General features: G+C 37.9%; 1 protein-coding gene and 1 non-coding gene across 2 annotated transcripts in view; one reads left to right on the forward strand and one right to left on the reverse strand.

Annotated features, from left to right (window-relative positions):
• Positions 1-23905, reverse strand: part of LOC124169052 — a 152256-nt gene that overhangs the window by 74416 nt on the left and 53935 nt on the right. The window contains exon 2 of the mRNA XM_046547525.1: positions 14352-14465. Within this exon, the coding sequence (XP_046403481.1) occupies positions 14352-14465 (114 nt within the window). The remainder of the gene's footprint in view (positions 1-14351; positions 14466-23905) is intronic.
• Positions 3884-3956, forward strand: Trnai-aau. The gene has a single exon. It is a non-coding gene; the product is annotated as a tRNA-Ile (tRNA).

Here is a 23905-nt window from a genome sequence, read left to right on the forward strand (position 1 = left end):
TAACGCGCACATCGCAAAACACAAGAACCCATGCTTATTTCATAGGGTTGAAGATTATCTCAAAACATTTGGTAATTTAACAACAGGCGGAAGTCTATGAGATCACAGTGAACATGACCGAATGGTATCTAGAAGGACGTATCATTTCCGTTCAACCAATCATATTTTGGCTTTTTTCGCGGCGTGCACTTCCTTTAAAAATTATGCTAATATGCTGAAATTATTCGCTTATACATCGTTAACTCTAGTTAACATTAGCCCATATCTCTAATGCTAAACTTTTAAATTTGGGAAATCCTGAGGTAAACTTTTGATGATGACAGATTTTAATGCCGGTCTATTAAATATATCCTAAGATTTTCAGGAATACTGCATACATTTAAATTATTTAAAAATGCACAATATCAAAGACTATCTCCTTATGAAATCGTTTCAGGCTTGATTAGGTGGAAATTCAATATACCCACGATAAAATATCTTATATATATAAAAGAAAGTCAAAAATCGTGTTAGTTAGAACACTTATAACTCGAGAACGGCTGCACCGATTTTAGTGACATTAGGCTCTTTGGATTCGTCTCAGCTCCGGATAACATATAAGACATTAAAAAATAGTAAAAGTTCACAAAAAAAATCAAATTTATCTTACAATTAGAGATATGATTTTTGGAGTTGATTGTAAAGACGGTCAAAAAATAAGATTTTTTTCGTTTTTACTAATGTATTGACTGATCTTTTTAACAATATTAAAAACATTTAAATGTTCAAACATGTTAAAAATATTAAAGTAATAGTAAAATAGTATTAAAATAATTGAATTAAATATAAGCTCAGCTCGACTTGAGTTTGTCAACAAACACATAACTACCGTGTGTGTAAACAAATCTCCAAGCAATTGCTGACTATCAGTAATGTCCGTGTATTCTGCATGAATTCAAATCTTTTAACTTTGTAATAAACGAAGAGGAAGTCACCAACTATCTACCTGAATATTTAAAGTCCTTGGACGCACCTGGCTTACCACGGCACGATTTACAGCTAAAGGTAGGCTCTGTGTTCATGATCTTTCGAAACCTAAACCAACCAAACCTATCCAACGGAACGTGTTTGGTTATTAAAAAAACTGACAGTGAAAGTGATTCACGCCACTATACTCAAAGGAAAATTCAAAGATGAGGAAGTTCTCAATCCGAAGATTCCATGATCCCAACTTATAAGCCCTTATGCGCTTAAACATATTCAATTTCCAATTCGTGTTGTATTCGTGATAACGATTAACAAATCGCATGGTCAGTCTTTCAGTTTTGTGATGTTTGTTCTCATGTGTCAGTGAAAACCCATGATTTCCTCATGGTAAACAATATGTGGTATGTTTACGAGTCGATAAACCATCCGCTGTATTTCTTCCTTCGCTTCAAGGGCGCAGCTAGGAATTAAGGATAGGCACAGCTAATACTGGCGGGTCTGTAGGGTATATAAAACGTGGGGGCCCTCCCCAGACATTTTTTAGGATAAAAGGTTCAAAATGGTAGGTTTTGCGGCTGTGAACAGTTAAATATTTTGTGACTCATCCGTCCCCCTAATATTAATAACCAAATGTTTTATAAAAAGATTCTCTGGGCTTTTGGGGGGGGGGTTTAACTCCCAAAAACCCCCTCGCTGCGTCCCTGCTTCGCTTCGCTATTTTTATTTAGCTTCATTCGCTTTATCTTGCGCCTGATAACAAAACAAAAACTGTTGTTTATCAGAAGGCGCTTGACGCAAGACATTAAACCCGAATGTGTAGGGCACACCGCGGTGCGTTTACGCATGCAGCACGTTTACGCAGTGCATTTTTTCCAAACAGAGATACTATAACTGGCGCGCCTAAAGACATTTGATACGAATGCTACTTCGTAGGGGCTTTTGTTACACTATTTTGAGCATCAGTCAAGCGTCGGTCTAGCGTTGCGTTAACCTGCCCCGTGAACGAGCCAAGTTTACGCTGCTACTGCTGACTTTGACCTAAAAACATTTTTTTACGGTTAATAACACAAATAGCCAACAACTGAATGCGTATATTTTTTATTTCATCAATATTTTCTCATTTAATTTATAAGAAATCAAATATGATTCAAACGATACAGCCGCTCTCTCTTTATTAATGGTGCAACTAAGCTATAAGTTCATTGAATGTTAGGCGGTACGAAGTTCACCGGGTCAGCTAGTAAACTATAAATGGTAATTTCCACGCTGTAACATAAAACTCCACTACCGACCATGGTTTCGACATTCTATGTCATTTTCAAGGTAATTTTCTATGTGATAGGATGTCGAAACCATGGTCAGTAGAGGAATTTTATATTAAAGTGTGGAAATTACTATTTATAGTTTATATTTTATCATGGAAAGACTATCTCCCACGTATTTTGGGGGGGGGGTAAAATTTGAACCCCTAGAATCTTACGATCGCAACGACGTTGAACAGGAAGCGTTCCAACAGCGTCCATTCCATTCTACGAATAACCTTTATGGGACTCTGCTGAAACTTTCGATTTATAAAAACAATTATACTTTCCCAACCGGCAATTATTAATACATAACACACCACATAATTACGCCAAATCCACATAATATACCATTTTATCGCAAGAAGTAATCTTCCGCTCCAAGAAAACACAGTACACCTGCGGCAGTGCAAGAATTCCTATGATATGCTGTAACATAGTGAAAAATGCTCAACGACAAGAAATGGTGGACACCTTGTAAATTCAAGCCTAAAATTTGTCATGCAAGTTGAAACAGCATACTCCTGGGGACGAAAAATTCGCTTCGACGACGACGAAAAAAATGGGCACCGTTTTTACGGAAAAATATATCAAATTAACATATATGCTTTCACATTCCCGTGATGGGAGTGGGGAAAGGATAGAAAGAGTGGCCAAGGAGGCTGAGCGCTGAGAGAATCAATGGAATTTTTACCCAAATGCGATTGTAACCAAGATCAAAGTGATATCTTTTTCACCTTGAATGCGATAGCATTTCAAACACAAGAATTGATATTTACCAGGTACAGTGGCGTAACTATAGTCATATGCTTTGGGGGCTTAGGGGTGGCACGGGAGAGGGACCCCCCAGACAACGGGGTTTCCGGGAAAATTCTTGAAAAACAATATGCCTGGAAATACATTTTACATCATTTTGGCACGTAAAATTTAACTTTAAGCAGATCAAGTTATTACATGTCAAAACTAGACCATATGAACTCTATGAACTAGACAATAGTTTTAAATATTTTTTCTATTTGTCATAGGTTTTTGAGGGGGTATCTATCCCCTCCATCCCCCACCCATAGTTACCCCACTGACCAGGTGTATTATTTGGATGTAAAATATATATCAATTGCTTTAGCTACCGTTTAAACGCCAAAATGAAGAAATCATACTGTCATCATTTTGAAAAAGTGCTGCGCTGTAACGACAAACATTACATGATTAAAGTTTGTCCAGTTTTTCACCATTAGTAGAGATATCAAATTTTGATACCCTGGATTATTTTTTGATATCGCTTTTTCATCACTTGGGAAGTTATAAAAGTTTTGTACCTTAAAGTTCCTGGATTGAAATTTAACAGAAAAAATTGAGCCTCGCGTAGCAGAACTTTAAAAACACTTATTGTTATGTAAGATGTTAGATTTATTTATGTATGTTTATTGTTCGTTTAATTTTATGTACAACCTGTCCTTACATTAGAAGGACAAGGCGCACACGAGAGAGTATTTTGCATAGATGCTCTACATACATAGTAATATTAACTCTACGGTATTCTGAATACGCCTAACACGATAAATTGAAAAAGTGGTATATGACACATAAGTGTTAACTAAAAACCAACATAATCAACTGGCCCATTAGCTCAGTTGGATAGAGCGTCGTGCTAATAACGCGAAGGTCGTGGGTTCGATCCCCCATGGGCCAAATTTTTTTCAGTTGCAAGGTAATGATCATTCCAATCTAATGAATTATTTACTATAATCTTACCACTGAACTATAATTTCGTTACACGCATAGGCTGATCAAAAGCAAATGTTTAGCTGACAATTCCAATGGATATTTTATGGGCGATCTTGGTGACTATGTTAATTCCCACATTTGAAAACATGAAATAAAGATACAATTAGAATTTGGAAAGACCTCTGTAAAACATTCGTCCAACTTCCTGCATGAGAAATAAAACACAATAGAGCGTCCTTTCCTAATATTTAAAAACGAAAGCAAAACCGATTGTCGACTTAAAATGGAATCGTTTTCGCAGTAGGCCTCCCGTATCTATCGCTGATGAATTATTCCAAGAATTACGAGTACGTAAAAATCGTACTTCTGGATGCACATTTGCATACGATCATGCAAAGATATTCGAAGACAGTCAACTGGAGGACCATTCATAAATTTTGCTTTCAACGTGGGGAGGGCAGAGAGTTTAATCGCTTAATGTCCCGGAGGATACTCGTAAGATGGGGGCTGCTGCTATCTTTAGGATATGGAAATAATTAAGCAATTTTATGCTCCTAAGTTACGAATAAAAGACCAATGATGGATGGTGATAGAGAAAAATATTGAAAGCGAGTCAGATCCAACTCCTAGCGGGCCATGAAGGAGCCAATTTCAAATGCATTAAAATTCATTAACATACATGTCATTGTTACGGTTTTATGGGAATTTAATGGGAATAAATCCCAAGGAATTCAAGATTGAGGTTTAGACGAATGATAAAATTCTTATTTGGAAGATTCAATTTACTGATTCCTGAGTAGTATCTGCTAATTATGTATTAAAGTGACAAATAATGCCACAAATAGTCAGAGATGAGCAAAATACAGCCCGAGGAGTATTTGAAATTCAAAATACCTCTCCAAATGTAGGTATTTGAAATGCGAAATACATAATACCTTTGACTTGCGCATTTGAAAAACAAACAAAAATTGTATTTTGAATACCTTTCAAAATACAAAATATATTTGAATGGAAACTAAGAGACCTTTAAAAAATACACCCTGCTTTGGCACGTTATGGTTAGTTGCAAACATGGAGAAAGTGATTTTAACGAAAGCGAAGTAATCTCTGAAGCATAATTTTACAGAAGTGCCATCAGAGCTACCTACTTCAAAAGCATTTATTTATTTAAATGTATTTTTTTTATTTTAGAATGGGGAAATGCCAAAGATCTGTATTTGAAATACAAAATAAAAGATACATTCAGGTCGTGTATTTGAAATACCAAATACAAATAACAAATGTATTTCAAATGCGTATTTTCAAATACTTGTATTTCTAATACCACCCAGCCCTGCTGAAGCGCCGAGAAAATAAAAGGCAAGAACTCCAATCCAAAATTTCTCAAATATAATTTTGAAAGGAGGAAAGCTTCGGTACTTTAAATCACTTAAGTAACAATTCTTTAAATCAGAAAATATCACGAGAAATTTTATCATAAATGAATTTTTTTACAAAATAGCGAATTCCCACTCACCGAGGCACATTCTTTACATGGTGGCTGTTAGCTTGCAGTAAATTGGCTTCATAAGGCAATCTCATTTGCCTCTAAATATTTTTAAAACCATACTGACGTTTATTTGTAATTGAGTTGGCTGAATGTCTTTGTTGCTGAAGAGCATATTCAACCGTGGGACATACAGGGTAATTTTTCTCTCCGTCTCATATTCCGAACTTTCTAATTCCATTTGGTGACTATCTACAATTGCAATATACTGCAGTGCAAGCAAACGTAAATGAATAAAAAATTAATGATCATTATTAAAATGATCAGTATATCGGCACAAAAAGTGGAGATTTAGTAGTCATTTCAAGCCAAAGTAACTCCTAAAACAGGCTTCGAGGCTTCGAATTCGCGCAACGATAAATAAACTTTTTTAACTTTTGAATCAGCAAAGGGACTGTTATTGTTGAGAAAATAACCCAACTGAAATGCTGTAGTCACACTTGTGGGAGCAATAAAATACGAAAAAGATGAGATCTTTCTCAAATATTATTACTTCTACTCACTTCGGTTTCACCACAGAGTAACTTGGATTATTCGATACTGAATGAGCGAAATAAACAATTTGAGCCACCAAAATAATATATTTTAAGTTATCAAATACTTTACTTAAAGGAGTGAAGTAATTCTTTCCCGACGAATTATTTGCGTTAAGTTTCTCGGGATTTTTACCGGATTAATTAATTGTATATCTCACATGATGCTATTGTCATATACAACGAATACATTAAGAAGAAATCCTGAGAAGATTTGAAAACAATGTTACGTCAAATTGAAAGGATTCAAGTTGATGCGGACCAAGCAAGAGGTTCTATTTTAATACATTTTCCAAGTTTCAAAATCTAATCAATCCCTATGGCCAAAAGTTCAGGAACGTGGAAAGGTTAGGGATACCGGCTAAGAAGATTTTAAATTTTAAATTTAAATTTGTATTTCTCTCTCCTTTCGCGAAGGTAATGCGCACTCCGCGATCACATCGCAAGCATTGCAACGGATTCGTAATTCACCGTCTTAGAAACGTCGGAGTAGGAGGCCAGAGGGACCGCGAAAGACGGCGTCCTTCCCAGGAGCAGCGCTCAGCTGTTATTCCGAGTGGAGATATATGTGCCCGACCTCGCAACACCAAACAGAGCGGTCGAGGGGTCAGCAGCAGTTACAATGGCGCATTGAAAAGCGCGCGCCATGCACTTTCAGTCCGTTCCCCGCAGACTGCCGCATTCCTCCTCACCCGCCCCCTCTCCGCGCGCCTTCTCCTCCGAGCACGTGCTCTCCCAAGTTCACTATCTTTCTTCCCTTCACCTCCTCAAGTAAAATCAGCGAAATGATTGGAAAATGACGGGCATCGCAATGAGAACATTCCATCGCCACTTGAGATATTAACCCTTGATTGATTGACCAGACTTGATTTTTTTCGGTGATATTTTTACACGCTTTTTTAAAACTTACTTCATCTGTTTGTCTGTTTCATCGATGGAATCACGGGGACTGCATAGAGGAGGGCCAATTTCAGCCCATAAGTGGCTGATATTTGTTGTCACTTCGGTCACATTTTAATCGGTTTTCAAAAATGTCCGCTGGGCGGTGATGAGTGCAATGTGTTGGCCCTTTTTTTCTAATATTTTGCAGTATAATATTTGTGATTGCGAGAAATAAATTAGAAAATTTATGAATTTCATAGATAACGTCGTCATGTACATAAATTTCGGTTAACAACCCTAATCATACCTTAATTCCAGGTGAAACTCGGATCACTTTGCCTGTCAGCGACGCGAGTGGCGAATTTTGTAAACCCATTTAAAATCACGGCGGGTGACACAGTAGCAGATATAGCAAAAACTCAAGGGGGGAGCAAAAGACATCTTGAGCTACTTTTACTTTTACCGTAATAAAAAATAATCAAGTACGTGCGAAGTTTAAGAAAGTTTTAATTAAAGTTATTACACGCCCATACAAGACCTCTTATGACATAAAAAAGTTACAATTGTGGTTCTGCAATGTTCGGCAGTACGGGCGGTCCCACAAGGGGGGGCGCGCCCCCCCCGTCCTCCCCATATCTATCCGCCACTGTGGTGACAACAATGGGGTGTTTGCATAAAAATTTTTTGCACTTAAATATTTCTTCATCGTATAGAGGAAAGGAAGTAGATGAAGAAAACATAGGTTATAATGCAGTTAAATGGAGAAATATATTATTAAATGAGTAATAAAATCGCTAAAAAGCCAAGGAAATCAGCGGGAGAAGATACGGTTGGTGACGTCACTTGCCCGTAGTTACCGGTATGAGGCCTCATTGCGACTGGGAAAATTGTCGAAAACATGGTATTAGACGTAAATTTTGATAAAGGAAATACAAATAATCTACCAAAAGTAGATGTATTTATGGTGGCGGAGTATTTGGAGGGAAATGACTGCTTCAGCATTCCGGAAGTTGGAGGAACGAAGGCACTTCGGTAAGTTACCTGATGATTTCATCTCCATAGTACAATGAAAGGTATGGAAAGCTGCCTTTTTATAGTCACCCTATAAGGCAATAGATCAGTTCCTTCAATGTGTGTGCCAGTATTGGCACAGTTCTGTTAAAAAAATTTACATGCATGGCCACATGATATGAAAAATTGATCCGCGAGCCTTTCAAAAGAATCATTTACCTTGATTTTCATGAGAGTAAATACAATGTCTCTATGGCCAAGTTTAGTGTATTTCATTATCAAAGACATTGCATGAGGAAACCACTCATCTGGCACGCCAATATACATTTTGGATTTCCTATTTACACAACAGAGAATTGCATCAGGGTCCTGAAATTCATGAGCAGACTCATCACTCTCAGATGAGCATGGCTCATATTCACTCCCACTGCCATTTTCCATACCCTCAGTCGTTGTGACAGACTCCAATTCCTCTTCATCCACAGCCCCACCTATTCTCTTCAGTGGATATGTCGACACATCTCTCTGTAACTTGATGGGTGATGTGGTAATGTTAAGGACTTCCTTTTTTGTCATATTGCAATTAATACCCTTACTCCTGTGAGAAACAGAAGTTTGGACACTAGCATCACTAAATGTCTTAGTAAGAGTCAATGGCTCATAGTTGGATGCAGCATTTCCACCCTCATGAGCTTCAGAGCAGTCTAGTTCTATGTCCACTGACTCCTCATTCAAATCATGACTGGTTATATGGGGAGGGATATGTTTATCAACCTAAAAGAAAAGCATATATTTTATGAGTTGTATAATTCAGGCAATAATTTGCAAGTAGCTGACATACATTTAACGAGACCCTTATCTCCATAGTACCAAGTTGATTTTTTTTATTTGAGTACCTGAGCAGCACCAAACTCTTCACTTCAAATTTTCAATAATCACTTGAGCTTATATGAAAATATTCAAACTCCTACTGGGCATAAAAGTATAGAATTAAATATATGATTAACAACATTTTATTTCACTTTCAAGCTTATTATTTTGCCCATTTTATTTCAGATATAATGGGGTTAGAATCCAAGTATAGCCAATAGTTAGAAGCCAAGGGTATGGATGCCACATTTTAATATGAAATATTTTTTCAGAAATATCAACTGTTCTGTTGTTATTAGACTTCAATGTTGCACAGGGGCGGATCCAGGATTTTGTTCAGGGGGGGGGGGGGCACAAGGATACCTCGTCATACAAAACGAACGAAATGATAATGGGACCGTATTAAAAATTTAGCACAATTTTAAGGGTCTGGGGGGGGGGGGCACGTGCCCCCCCCACCTGGATCCGCCTATGATGTGGCAGCATATCATATATTAGTCAATCTATACCTGTAGAACACATTTATATGTCTCTGTAACTGTTTCTATTTAGTGATTATCATTTATTTTATTCATTTATTAAAATATTAATTTATTTAAAGGGCAAATATAAACAATGCAGTCTACACTTAAAGTAGGTACCTATAAATAGTTCCCATAATAAGACTGTAATATTCATCAATTCACATTGATGCTACAAATATCTTTAGAACCAGCCTAGGGAGGGCTGCATATGTATAACTTACACTCAGTGCGTCTTCTATTAATCTCTGCTGAGTCCTCTTCATGGGTAATTTTCGGGTGGTTGACGCAAATACTCTCTGCCGATCTTCCTGGTAGCCAAATACGTGGGGGAAAAGCACATTTTTTCAATAGTTTATGCCCTCCTACCATTTTGCACCTCATGAAATTTCCCATGTCGTCCTCCATCTATGAACAAAAGCATTACGTATATATTTTTAACTGTACATACCAAAATCATAGCTCAAACTGTTTACTTCTCATCTACTAGATGCTTCTTCCAAGGTTTTCTTCGTCAACAATTTACATCCTTTGAATAGCAGTTTTTTGGAAGCATCTATTTTCCATTTCATTACGTTGGCTATTTTGTACGATTAATGGATTCATTCAGCAGATGTTAAAGGCTCTTCATCATGAATAATTTACGTTTCATATACATACATTAGCATCTATTCAATAAGCGTCAGTAATAAGTATTAAAATACCTTAAAATGGTCCTCGCAGCAATAAAGGGTTGATTTCAGAGAGACATTGAAGTCCCTTCTTGCAGCTCTAAACCATTTCTTCCTCCGTTTCTCTTCCTTCGGAACCGCGAAAAACACTTTGCTAGGGTTCCTGCTGCTTGTATTTGTACACTCAGGTATAAAACACCATTTATATGCCGACATTGCGCACAGTTTATCTCTGACTTTCGTTCAAGAGAGCGCGTAACCATTAACTACAGCATACCCGTACGGCAAGTACTCGAAGTTACGGGCACGTGACGTCACAGGCGGCCATGTTTATTTTTCTTGTTTTCGCGGACGTTCAAACCGGGTAATTTTTAACGCAGCCAGAAATGGCCAAAATTACCCTAAATTTAAGTTTAAATAGCATTTCCGTATCTAGGATGAAGTGAAGTTTCCGCATATGTCGCTAAAAAAATCCATGCAAACACCCCATTATAGATGTGGTCTTGAGGATCCTCTTCTGTAATATTCGAGAATGGAATCTTGTGATTGATTATCAGCCTGCTTCTAATCGTCGGATTGGCTTGAAATTCTGCACACTCACTTGCTTCTGATGACGATGCAATATTCAATAATCAGGTGTTTGAAATTTTGCTCCTGAATTGAATGAAAACTGAATTTCTATAAGGAATATAGTTTTAAATTTTCTGAAAAGATGGTGCAAATTAATTTTTTATAAATAATAAAAATGAAATAAAAAGATTAAAAAACAAACTTTTTCCAAAGGTAAAATATAAGGAACGTATATTACTTTGAATTTATTAAAGGTACATCTCAAAGGAATTTGTAAAATATTTTAAATGTAACCAGAAAAGGTAAAACAAAATTGGCTATTTTTTCTATCGATGCTTACATGTTTCTTCTCCCTTTTTACGAAGTTCTAAATCATTGGTGCTTTTCAATGCTTAATAGAATAATCTTTATTTATAAATATTTATGAAGGCAGAACACCGTCACTATAGACATCAAAGTCGCAATAGACGGTTCCCGAGGAGCCTCACGGCATTTATGGGGAGGACCTTTCCTTGGGAGGCTTCCGCGAGGAAGTAAAAAAATTCATTTCCGAGAAACTTTCAAAATATGCCATTTGAATTGACTATACATTTACATTCACCGACTTCGATTTAAAAACTAGGAGTTCCACTCTAAATTTTGTAGGAAATGTCATTCAAAAATAGAATAAAAATATTTTCATATGTTGACATGGCGATGTGACTGCGCGGCAAAAACTTATATTACAACGATAGTATTAAAGCCGGTGTAGTTGATTTGAAATTCCTTATTGATTTGAAGTTCATTATATTTTTTTAAATCCCTATAAAATTAAAATTGACTACTTCAACACACTTATTTTTTGTTATTCAATGCTGCAATGAAGTAAATTCCTGTTATTTACATGATAATGGCAGACAGCTACAGTAAACAGTAAATAAAGCTTGAGAATGTTTTAATTCAAAGTATAAACTAAATATCTTATATTCTGTTTATGTTTATTTTCCATCTTAGAATTGATCATTGAAAGCAAAATTTAATCAAATAATCCATCCCGAGCAGTTATTAAAATTAATATTTATATATATTATAATAATATGGTTGAATTGAAGATAAAAAATTAACAAATAAGATAAAAAATAATTATGAATAATTAAATAAATAAGATAAAAAATTACTTTCCCAAGTAGAAGTTATGAAAGGCACCTTTATCTTTCACGTATTAGTTTTAGTGGCGGTGATTTTATCTTTCTCGATAGTTGTTTTAGTCACAGTGACAGTTTTTCGCACAATTTATTATTTTATTTCAGTAATACTTTGATTCAATCCAACAACCTTATATTAGAGTTGAAGAAAAGGGTTGTTTCAAAGAAGCCAATTGGGACGATCTTTTGACCCTATACCAAAGTAAAATATGTGGTTAAATGCGAGTAAATTTATGAATCTATAAAGCACTTTTGAATGATGTACTTCCAAAAAAAGCAAAAAATAGCTATCACAGAATACAATTTTGGCACCATTGGCTTTAAATTTCATTAAATCGACTTTCATTGAAGTAGGAACTACTTAAGCGATGCAACACGAGCTCAGGAATTGTTTTCTTTTAAATATGAAGTCGAGTCAAAAAGATAACGGGATAATTCGAATTTATGTATCCCATTGTTCCGTCTAAAGAATACATACCAGCTTAGGAAACCTCTTGGCAAAAATAATCACATTTATTTAGCTGGAAATCGATTAAGACGAGCGGAGTGGCACACTTAATAATGGCGAAATTTAAAAAAATATAAATTTGACTTTTCCCGATAAGTAATCGTAAGGCTTTTCTCGATGGCCCTGAAATCTGCTCAACCTTCGTCGTCGGCAGTTATGCAATCTGCGGATGCAAGGCGGGGCAGAACACCTGGCCCGCTATGGAATCAACCTGGCGATCCCTCAACGGCGTACCCCTTCCTCCGCGTCTAGGGGAGGAGGAGAGGCTAACAGTAGAAACCCGACGCGGCGCCCTCAACGCTCCGCCAAGAGGGCGAAGAACTACAATGGCGCCCTCCTTGAAGCAAGCGTCGCGACACAAGGGGTATAAGCTCTGAAACACCTTTCGAAGCGAATACCCCGGCCCCCTCCACCTTCCCGACCACCCAGTCCACTTAAGCCTAACGATCCACAGGAGAGATAAAAATTTGCCAAAAAATTATATCTGAAAATGTGAGGGGAGAAAAGAGAGATGTTAGCAGCGAGTTTTCCTCCACCCGACCTATCTAGATGAATAGTTAACAACGACTGATGCTCAGGAAACTGAAATGCATGGCCGCACAAAATGGAGAGGGAAAATATCTAAAACTCAAAAAAACTTAAAATATCCATATTAAGTTACATTTTATAATATGTGTTTGAATAGGTAACTGGTATTCAAAGTGGTGAATGACAGATATATGCTTGTATATTTTCCATGTATTAAAAGAAGAAAAATTTAAATTCTCTCACTCGCCGGCTGAATGATGAAGTGTGAAAATAAAAATGCAGACTGAGAAGATTGTAATTCGATGTGATTACAAGGGATTGATGTGATCATGATGTGGAGATGTAATCTACCTAGAGAATAAAAGAGTGGATCCATAGAAAGACGTGGTAGGATCGAAGGCGGCATGCGGTCATAACAGGATGTTTTAAAATCAATAGCGAGTTCCTTAGGTCTAGGGCATTCATATTACCGCCCTTGACTTTGACTCTCTTGAGGAAAAGGGAACAGCATTCAAAGACAGTTCTAGTACTAGGGCATAAGCTCTAATGAGAAAACTAATGTAATGCCCCGGTCGATCCGATCAACTTTTTTTTAAGTTCGTGGAAAGCCAAGTTTGAACCTAGAGTCGGATTTCTTCCAATTTCCCCGCGTCCACCTAAGGAAAAATAATAAATGATCCGATGACTTTCAAAAGGCAGCCAAAATATGTCCGACATAAACTTAGTTTGTAAGGGTGGAGTTTTACTTAAGCCTTCTGAGACTCATAAGAGCTGACTTTTCTAATTCTCACTACCCACAATGGCTTTCGTATTATAGTTACTCATTTTCTCCGTGAACTTCAGAGCTGGTCTCGGGCCTTTAGTTAATACAAATCTAATACGCAGCAGATAATCCTTGTATGAGATGAAATAAAAATCTATGATTCTTCCATGCGGCGCAAAAATTTAGCGTTAGCGGGCCTCACTAAGGCACCCTGGAAAGAAAACTTCTTTTCTACGACTATTATTTCATGTTCAGTGTTATACAATTAATGCACTCGAAAAAAATCCAGCACGCAGAGCTTAAGCAACAAAAAGAAAAAAACTAACGCTGAAGACACGAAAAACGTATGAAGGGTAGATCAATGACAACATCCTGACCGGGAGATAGAGAAAAGATAAGGAGATCGTGATTATTTTAGCGATCCTCACCGCAACGCAGGGGGAAACTTTTGCTTCCGATAAATTTCCCGTCAACCTTGGCCCGTAATGCCATCCGGAGGGCTGAGAGAAACGTCTTAAAAAAGCTTTCACTTGGATATGAATCACATCGTCATAATACGTGGCTTCTCATAAGACACTATAAGTGACCAAAAAGGCTCGCATGACGTGCAAATATACATATTGCGGTCAAAGCAACAAGCATGCCCAACGGACGCAACAGCTTGTATGAATTTACATTTATTCAAATGAAGAAAAACTTTGAGTTCTCAAGGAGCATTCAACTTACGCAAAAGGGGAATTTCACCGTAGACTAAAGTGCATGAACCCATCACCTTTTGCCAAGAATCCATGCATAGATGATGGATGATCCTCCAAGCTTCTCGACAGGTTGCATATTTTCCAGAGCACAGCTGATATTTCGCGGAAACTCCTGCCCAGACCTTCCCCTGTGGAATTAAACAATAGGGGTTAAGCATGAGGTTATGAAAGAGATGAATGGCTGCGTTCTATTCTTGGAAATAATTCATACCGTCTTTCGTCTTTTCTTATAAGTTGCGAAAAAATAAAGTTTCAATTTTTACTGCTTTTTTTTTAAGGATTCACCCCAAAATATCCTTCCCAGCGGCACATAAAATTCCATGCAGGAGTTTTGTTTCATCAATTTGTAGCCACACTTTACTTGATGTTGGCACATGAGATTCACTGCACGTAGCAAAGAAAACGTTTCGTGAAGACAGAAAATAAACGCGAACCTCCAATAAATGAGTTATTATCAACCGAGTGGATAAAACTTGAACAAATAAACTGGTGCGATGCTGAATATTTTCTCACTTAAGAAAATTCTCCTTCTGGTATTGTACACACGATTGCAGAAGTTGCATTATTACTTTAAGGACTTAAGGTCGAAGTTAGACTTACGTAATCACTAGTTTAACATACGAATTGACCCAAATTGAGTTACGAGTTTTTTAACAGCTCAAATCATACCGAAGTCCCGATTAACATGGGAGTAAGCCAATATTGCCTCACCAGCGAGAGCCAGTTCATACCGCTGAAACGTGATCGATTTTCTTGTTAGGGCTACTGCATGACATTAGTTAAGTGACCTTCCGACACAATCTTCAGAATTGCCACTGGATAATTCAACTCCTGGATTTAATATTTTTTATTTTCAATGTTATTTAATATCATCGACACCAACTGAAATAATTATGAGAGCATTTTACCCTTCTCCATCTCTGCAACATTGATAGTTTAGCCTGTAATCTTCCTAGAAGGAATGATACGCTTTACAAAAAGAAAGATCTACTTCTTTCCGGCCATGGTAATATGTGGTGATCATTATGCCTGGTGATGACGCCGAGGTGTTGGAAAGCGTCATATCAAAGGAATAAATTGGTGGGCAGAAAAAAAGTAATTATAAATCATAAAATACCGCCCGACATAACTTGCCGGTTAAATTTCAATTCATATGATACGAAGAAGGAATAAAAAATCATCACATGGGAATATTTATTTCTATTGACCACATATTGGTAAGGTCTGTGAAAATAATCCATGATGTGAAATCTTATCAATATCAATTAAGATATTGAAGTGATGACGATTTGGCGAGTGACTGAAATGACAAATGACAACCTGGAATGACATCCTCGATAAAAGACTAGTCGCATGACAAAATCAATGCTATGCAATTAATTTGGAAATTTAATGAACTAAATTTCACAGAAACAGACTAAAATAATGTTTAATGGGAATTTTGTAAGTTTTCTTTGCAGTTTTTTATCGAGGAACTATGATATAATATGGCATCAACTTGAAGTGTGAGATTTCAACTCTCCTAAATGAGACTAAGCGGAAAATTTCTCGCCTCCAAGGGAGAGGTTGTTAACCTGCACATTATCTTGTATCAGTTTCGAGAGAAAAACTAGTGGGTTTTCAAGTATCATATCTCAATCCTCTCAAATCACACGTAGAGGAAATAATTCGCCTTTGCGTGGGATTTTATTATTTCTTTCGGCATCGCAAGATGTTCTCTCTCACCCTTCTCGATGTTAACGCTAGCCATTCTCGCATTGCGTGTGAAATATCTTTAACCCTATCTCTCCTTATACACTATTCGGCAGTATTTAATAAAGCAGGAAATCATTTTTGGTAATCTCTGGGAATATCTTGTGAAAGACTCTTTGTTCTCAAACAAACGCCAAATTCCCTACAAAATGGGAACCAAGTCGTTTTATTTGAGGGATATTTCTCTACGCGCATGTTAGTAGTTTAATCTCATGGGTAAAAGAATTTGCCGAAAAAAAAACAAAAAAAAATGAAAAAAGAAGGGACCGAATAGAACACTGGAATGTAATAGCATTATCGTTTAATTATTTAAAATGAGGCGATATTGGCTAGACGGTAAATCTAACGTAGCGTGCAGTTCACGAGGAATTCTTCAAAGGAAAAAAAACAGTTCCAAGCATTTCCTCCCCCAGCACCTCTATATTTGATTCGGGTGTCTTTCGTCACTTCCTTGAAGTGGGGGCGCTGAAATGAATATTTCACGGCCCCCGAAGTTAATCGTACTCCAACGTTTTTGGGCTGCAGTACGTCAGAGCAATCAATGAGGTATTTCCGTCTTTTTGTAAAAAAAAAGGTTTCGGACGATGCCCTGGGAGGAAGAACTAAGACGCAGGAGCGTCCTTTTCCATCAATTACGAATACACCCACGTGGCACACGTCGAATGAGAGGAGACCCGGGAGGGTGGAATAAGGGACGAGGAAGAGGCATGCAGGGGTCACTTCCCCCGAGGCTCCGCTGAGAGAGAATGGAGAGGGAACTTGACCCTTTTTCTGTCAGCCAAACGCGTCACCGGCAAAGCAGTGACGTCGTTGGTGGAGGTTGTAGGAACGAGGAGAAAGCAGAATTGCGGGGCTAAGGAGGGACATTTTGACCTTTGACCCATTACAATAGTTTAAATTATGCAGAACGGTATTAGCGACGATTTGGGCTGAAAGAAGGGACGCGAGGCTTCAAAATAGAATATCATCAGCGTTTTCCATGTAAATAAGGTACGCGTCACGATCGATCAATTTGTTTTGGAGGCACCATTGTGTATGCACTCAATATTGACAAAAATAACAAACCTATTAACGATTGAATTTGTCCTCTGCATTGCGGACGTTTCCTTTTCATAAATGGAAAAGGTCGCTACAGATGGGACGTGTTGTGACAGTGAGAGAGATTTCTTTTATTTAGCCAGCAACGACTTAAATCTTTTTATACCCACCTTTTTGTGGCCCCATTGTCAAAGACAAGGTCTGGCTGAGACCTGCTAATCAATTAACGCACAAATAAGTATGTGAGCAATCGTAAAGCTTTGCTATTTGACAAGTACAGAGTTCCGCAATATTACGGCCCAAGTTGCTTCAAGTATTTCATTGAGGTAGCGTAAATATTATGACACGTATTGTTGATTGCATCACCTCTTTCTTGTTAATCTGACAATGAGTGACGTAATAACGACATGCAATCACTGACAGTTTCTTTATTTGTCATTCTAATATTTTTTCAGGGCCAAGCTCGACGCTGACGAGGAAGACGAGTGTATCAGGAAAAATGTCATAATGATACACAATCGTGAAAATCCGGGGAAGCAAACGAAGGGAATGGCAAGACGAGCGATTTAGGATTATGTAAGAAATATGTAGTCAATCATACACAATAAATATCGCTATATATCATCTACATGTAATAATATATCGCGTTGGGATGGAATAGAATTCGGCGTGAATATGAAAGACCCTAGTTATTGCCCAAAGGATATTTTTCGTCGGTGGAATTTCCGTAATTCGTAATTATTAGTGAAAGGCTCCCGTAAAGATTCACCGCTGGTAAAAACCCTGGTTGTTTCCAGAAAATATAATTTTCTTGTTTTTGAACGATGAATATACAAATATGGACGAACGTGACATGTCAATCAAGAGAATTATCTTCTAAAGAAATCATATTCATAACAGTCATTACTTTATTCAAGGGATATTTCAACCACTAATTTAAGACATAAAAACAGAAAATCTGAATAATCAGGAAATTATGAGCGCCCATTTCAATTACATTAACTGAAACACAAATGAAATAGCGGCATTTTCCTGGAGGGTGTTCTTCTTCATTGCATAGTGATGAATACCAAAGCACTAAATTAAAGCCGAGTGAATGGATTTACCGACTACCCAGTGGAAAGGGAACTCAATGTTGTAACGCAAACTGTATAGCTCCAACAGGCCACTTTTACACTTCCAACGTCCCTTAATGACATGAGCAAGTGCAGTCAATAATGGCTCCAACGTCACTTTTTGAGCTTACCCAGAACGCCCGTGGGCATGCTTTTATTTTTAGCCGTTTCCTTTGGATACGTGTTTATATAAAGTGAGGGATAGAGAGGCGGAGGCAAGAGCATATACATACTCTCTCGGCCGCAAGGATCCACAAGCCGTAAAACACGAGAAACTGGTGCAAAGGGGCCGACCGTGACGTCACGGTCGGTACGACGTCACCCCGACAGCGACGCAACTCTTTGAGGGCGACGCGACGTGAGATCCCTTCGAGTGGACGGAATGCGATGCCGAGAAAAATAGCGCGCCGTTGCGACGACGACGCAAATAACGGACGCCACGAGGCCGAGAGACAATCGGAGCCCTGACGAGCGGCTTTGCGGATGAAGGAGATTGAGGAGGAAGAAAAAAATCCCCAGGGATGATTCTTCTGTGAGAGATATGGCGACCGGGATAATCTCTCGAAACGAAGAATAGTCAGCGTGGGGAGATGCAGGAAGGCCACAACTTTCCTTCCATTCCGCTCGGATAGTAATTGGCGTGATGCCAAGGAGAGAGGGAGGACTAAGGTTAAATGATATCCACTGCGCGGTTGAACGATCAATACATATGCTTTCATATTTATTGCTGGCCATTCGGGGAGGTAATGAACAATGGAGGTCATAAGCGGATTTAAGGGACAGGTTGGTACTTGGGTAGTAGGAAATCAAAAGGATTACTCAGAAGAGGGAAATGCTGATTGAACAGCGGTGTAATTAAACTAAGACACTTGGAGTATTTCTCCGAAATTACCCAGCTTCGAGGGGCTTGAAAATACATTTTGATACGTAGTTTAAGTGAGAGTTTAAGTAAGTTTATTTGAGATTTTCATGACAGATGCAAACATTTTATTAAACGCTATCAACTCACAATCAATAGTAGCGGACGTAATTTGGTGGAAATGCTTTAACGTAGGAGTTGAAGGAATAAAAACTTTGCTTTTTCCACATGATGATTTATTTTGTCCGACCATGATTTCATTACCGCGTGACATTTTCAAGGAAAAACTAAAAATATTATTATTTATAAATAATTAAACTTTATATAATTGCTTCAATATACGCGTGAGGATAAAGTAATTTTAAACTTTTGATAAATGTAAATACACGTACGTATTAGTATTTCTATGCTTAGCGTACACATTTCTAATTATTTATTCAAATAAATTCGTTGCGATTCATAGCTAAGTTATTGGGTCTACTTTAGGCGACTTACATTTACGAGTAAAATATGTTGATTAAATTTTCCCTGTAAACTGATTGTGAGTAGTGGCGAAAGATGCAATGAGAACAATGGATTTAAGTGTCATAGTCGACGGACAGAGTATTGTAGCTGTGCGATGATCTCTGTGCTGCAGCAATGCGGTGTAGCGAAAATCGATGATAGAGGACTAATTTCCACTGGTATATAAAATTCGGTAAAATAAAAAAATATTGATGGAACTTTATATTCTTGGGGGGATGAACCTTCCCAGTTCCTCCTTCAAAAAGTTTACATTTCACCATTCCTCTACACTCCCTTGCAGCGATAGTAAAGAGGCATCTGGGTGAATGGAGAAGCAATCCGTAGGGCAATAAGTTGCTCTGAAGAGGGTATTCTGGTATAACTCCACATAAAAATGAAACAGAGATCTGGATTTCCTCTGAGAACGTTGCGATTCCATGCTCAATCCGCCGCGTGAGCGTTGAGACCACTGGGGACCCATAGCAACGCATCCGAGGGCAGTGAGAGGAAGTACTACATACCACGGACCATAAATACCAATAGGAACTCGATGCATCTGACCTTGCTTTGGTGCTTCTAAAAATCTTTTCATCGCTTTCCACCTCAAGCATGGAGGAAAAAAAAAACATTTTAACCTCCTCTATGGCAACCAACCTCGAGCTGCGCTGGCTAGATATCCACTCCCGTCGGGCCATTGAGTGGAAATCCATCACTCAAGCTGGTTCAACTGCTCAATTAAGATATGGGATCATGCAAGCATACGGGATGCGGCACAGAAAGATTAAATCCGTAATCTAAATAAAATAAAAAGGAAAAGGAGTTCTATCCCTTAAAAAGTGCTGCGAGCGAAAAGAGAACGTTACACGGTTTCACACGAATTTTGCTGAAAACTACTAGAGGATCTCGAGGCCGCGTGCTAAGAACAGAGCGACACGTAGAACATCATCTTAAATCCTAACAATCATAGGCGGATTTGGAGGGGGGGGAACAGGGGCACGTCCCCCATCAAGACGCTTAAAAAATTGGCGAGATTTTTAATACAAATACCAATAACCTTATATTTTAATATAAAAGTTATAAATATTTTCATATTAATAGCTTCTATATGAAAATTAAGAGTATATTTCGTATAGTAATTGTTGCATGTAGTTTTTAATCCCAAATATTAGAAGACCATTTGGCTGTCAGACCCTTGTGCACCCCCAGAAAAATATCCTAGATCCGCCCTGGCTAACTATTATTCCAAGTTTGACATAAAAGTTATAATAAGAAAGGTATTTCACAGAATAGTTACCGGAATTCGTTTTTCCCGCGAATGACAAAGAACTTATAAATAAATTCTAGCACGAACTCAGAAAGTGAAATCATTTCAAGGCTCCCTGGTTCTTTTTTTACGGCTGCTTTCCTTAACCCTTTCACTGCTGTTCAATCTCCGGAAACCTTCCCCTCACATGCGGCGAAAATGTTAAAATGTGTTTCCTGGGCCCATGGAGCAGGTACTTCCAGGATGGGTGTGTACACCCTCCGAAGGGTCGCTAATCCGCGACCCTATCCTCGACCGGCTCACCTACGCAGGACCGTCTCCTCGACCCTACCAGCGGGGGGCCCCCCTCCCGAAAAGTGACCACTCTGACTGCAATTTGAAAATCAATCAACCAATCCGATCATCAAAAAATGATTATTTTCATCGCACTCCTGCCAATCAAGCAATCAAGTACGTCTTTGAACCGTGTCTCTGCGATAAAAAATAACGATTTTGTTAACTTTGCAACAAAACGTGGCTGCGGACCACCGGAAAACGGCCATTATATCAAAGTTAACAAAATCATTATTTTTCATCGCAGAAACACGGTTCAAAGACGTACTTGATTGCTTGATTGGCAGGAGTGCGATGAAAACAATCATATTGTGATGATCGGATTGATTGATTGATTTTCAAATTGCAGTCAGAGCGGTCACTTTTCCGGAGGTAGGGCCCCCGCTGGTAGGGCCGATGAGACGGCCCTGCGTGGGTGAGTTCGTCGAGGAAAGGGTCCTGGATTAGTGGGTCCCTTCGAAGTGCTTCGGCGAAAGTGCTGACCACATGGCAGGGAGGAAGAAAAAGTACGTCCACCGCAGTCTGCCGTGCGGACGTACTAGGTACGTCCACAGCAGTGAAAGGGTTAATCCCCAGCCAGGCGACTACTGAGGTGGCTCTCTGGTCAGTTGTTGATTACCTCTTTTTCCACACCTAAGCCCACTGTAAATAGTACATCGTAGAAAGAAGTGATGAGGGCATAAATATTGGATACTTAACATTAGTAATATAAACACTATGGATGAGGACCAATCTCCAGATTCAAAAATTAACGGAAGAATGTCAAGCCTCTTGCAATTAGACAGTATGACGAGTTTCCTTGCTGAAATGCCACCACATTCTCTCAAGGTTATTGATTAGGTATCAGATTAGGTATCCTGTGAAATTTTATGGAAATAAACGAAAAAATATGGCGGTTCTTCAAAAATACATCAGGTTAATTTGTTGCTGTTAGTCACGATAGGTGGCGAAAATGGTCTTTTGGTTCTCTCACGAACATGCCAGTGAAAATACTATACTTCGAGAAAACAGCTGATATTTGTTTTAAGTTGTGAAAGTGAAAAGATTTGGTAACACCAATGTAAAATGTAGTATATTTTGAACAAGAAATAATTCAGTGAAATAGCATTAGGAGGAAAAAAGAGATTTTGTGGTGATAAAGTTTTTGTAACACTTTTACAAAATCAAATTGATGAAAACATTTTTATGCGTTGAGTGCAACATAACAAGACTCTTCCTTTACTACATCCCCCCTTTAATATGAAGCCAACAATCGATTATTTACATCATATATCTCAGATTAAGAAGCAAGGACAATAACTTGGGGAAGATTAATTTATAGTTCAGTAGTAGCAGACATAACTATATGAAAGTTAAATTTCACAAATGATACGGAACATAACTTAGTTTATTTCCTCAGATATGATACAGAACATAACTTAGTTTATTTCCTGGTTATATTATATGTTTCAACATATCGCTGTCATCATCGAGTAAAAGTATATGTTTAGGTAAATATATATTTCCGACACCGGTACGTCGAAAAATATCGTTCCAAAGTAATAAATATATTGCAATAAACACAGCTACTTTTTCATTGGTAATGATAATTTAAATTTTCTTGGCTTTACGATTCTGCGAGTGAGCGGAAGAGTTTGATGGGCATTTAACTTTGTAACGGCATTCAAGGGTACTCTTCATTCTTCCATTCATCTCGAAATGTAAAGAAAGCCATAGAAGTGAGTACAGGAATATAAGAAATAAAGAGGAAAAATATAGATGGCTTACGTGCGCATAATGCACACAAGGTCTGGAGTGGGCAATGAATTGCATACGGACAAATGCCTCACGTAAATAATCGGATCACTAACTGCAAGGGCTCGAGTTCACAGATTTCTCCTGCGTGATAAATAAGACAACGGGATTGATACCAAAATTTTAAAGTCTAAAAGGGAGTATTGTAGAGGATAAGAAAAATAATATTAATATCGATGAAAATAATGCAGTGATTATATAAGTGCATGATACAGATCCCTTGGACACTATGGAGGTAAAAGTCAAGAAGGTTCAAAAGTTGATTGCATAGCCGTAGGAAATGTAGAGAAGAGAGGTTATCTGAGAGCAAAATCTGCAGCATGAAGACATGAACCCTACCTATCTTCACACCAAAACTTGGGTGGTTTAGGGCAGGTTAAACTAAATACTGTGGGTGGGGAAGTAAGAAAATTACCAACGACACATGCAAAAACGTTAAGTTGGAGAATTAACTGGTCATGAAAGAATATTTATGGACCATCGTTAGGAAAATGTAAGAGGTGAGTGCATACTGAGTTTTGGCATATCGAAGGAGTAGCTGTAACATAAAAGTAGATGGTAAAAATGTATCATCCAAAAAATTCAATTCGATGACTGCGTTAATATTGCAGAGGGAGGGATAAGATCGAAGGTGTTAAATTTGAATGCGGATGAAGTTACGCAGCGATAAAAATGCCTGGGAACAAATTCAACCGAAGACTGCGCATAATTAATTGGCCACAGCAAAATGAAAACAAGAAAAAGAGAGAAAAAAAAGTCAAAAAAGAAAGGAAGACATTTATCAACGGACTAATTTCGTATGTCAAACGGAAAGAAATAATTAATTCTTTTCGATTGACTACATCCTAAAAATGAAAAGCGTTATGTCTATGTATGCAGAAACTAGTAATGATTAATACAATTTTTTTT

This window comes from Ischnura elegans, chromosome 1 (assembly GCF_921293095.1).
Source record: "Ischnura elegans chromosome 1, ioIscEleg1.1, whole genome shotgun sequence".
NCBI lineage: Eukaryota > Metazoa > Arthropoda > Insecta > Odonata > Coenagrionidae > Ischnura > Ischnura elegans.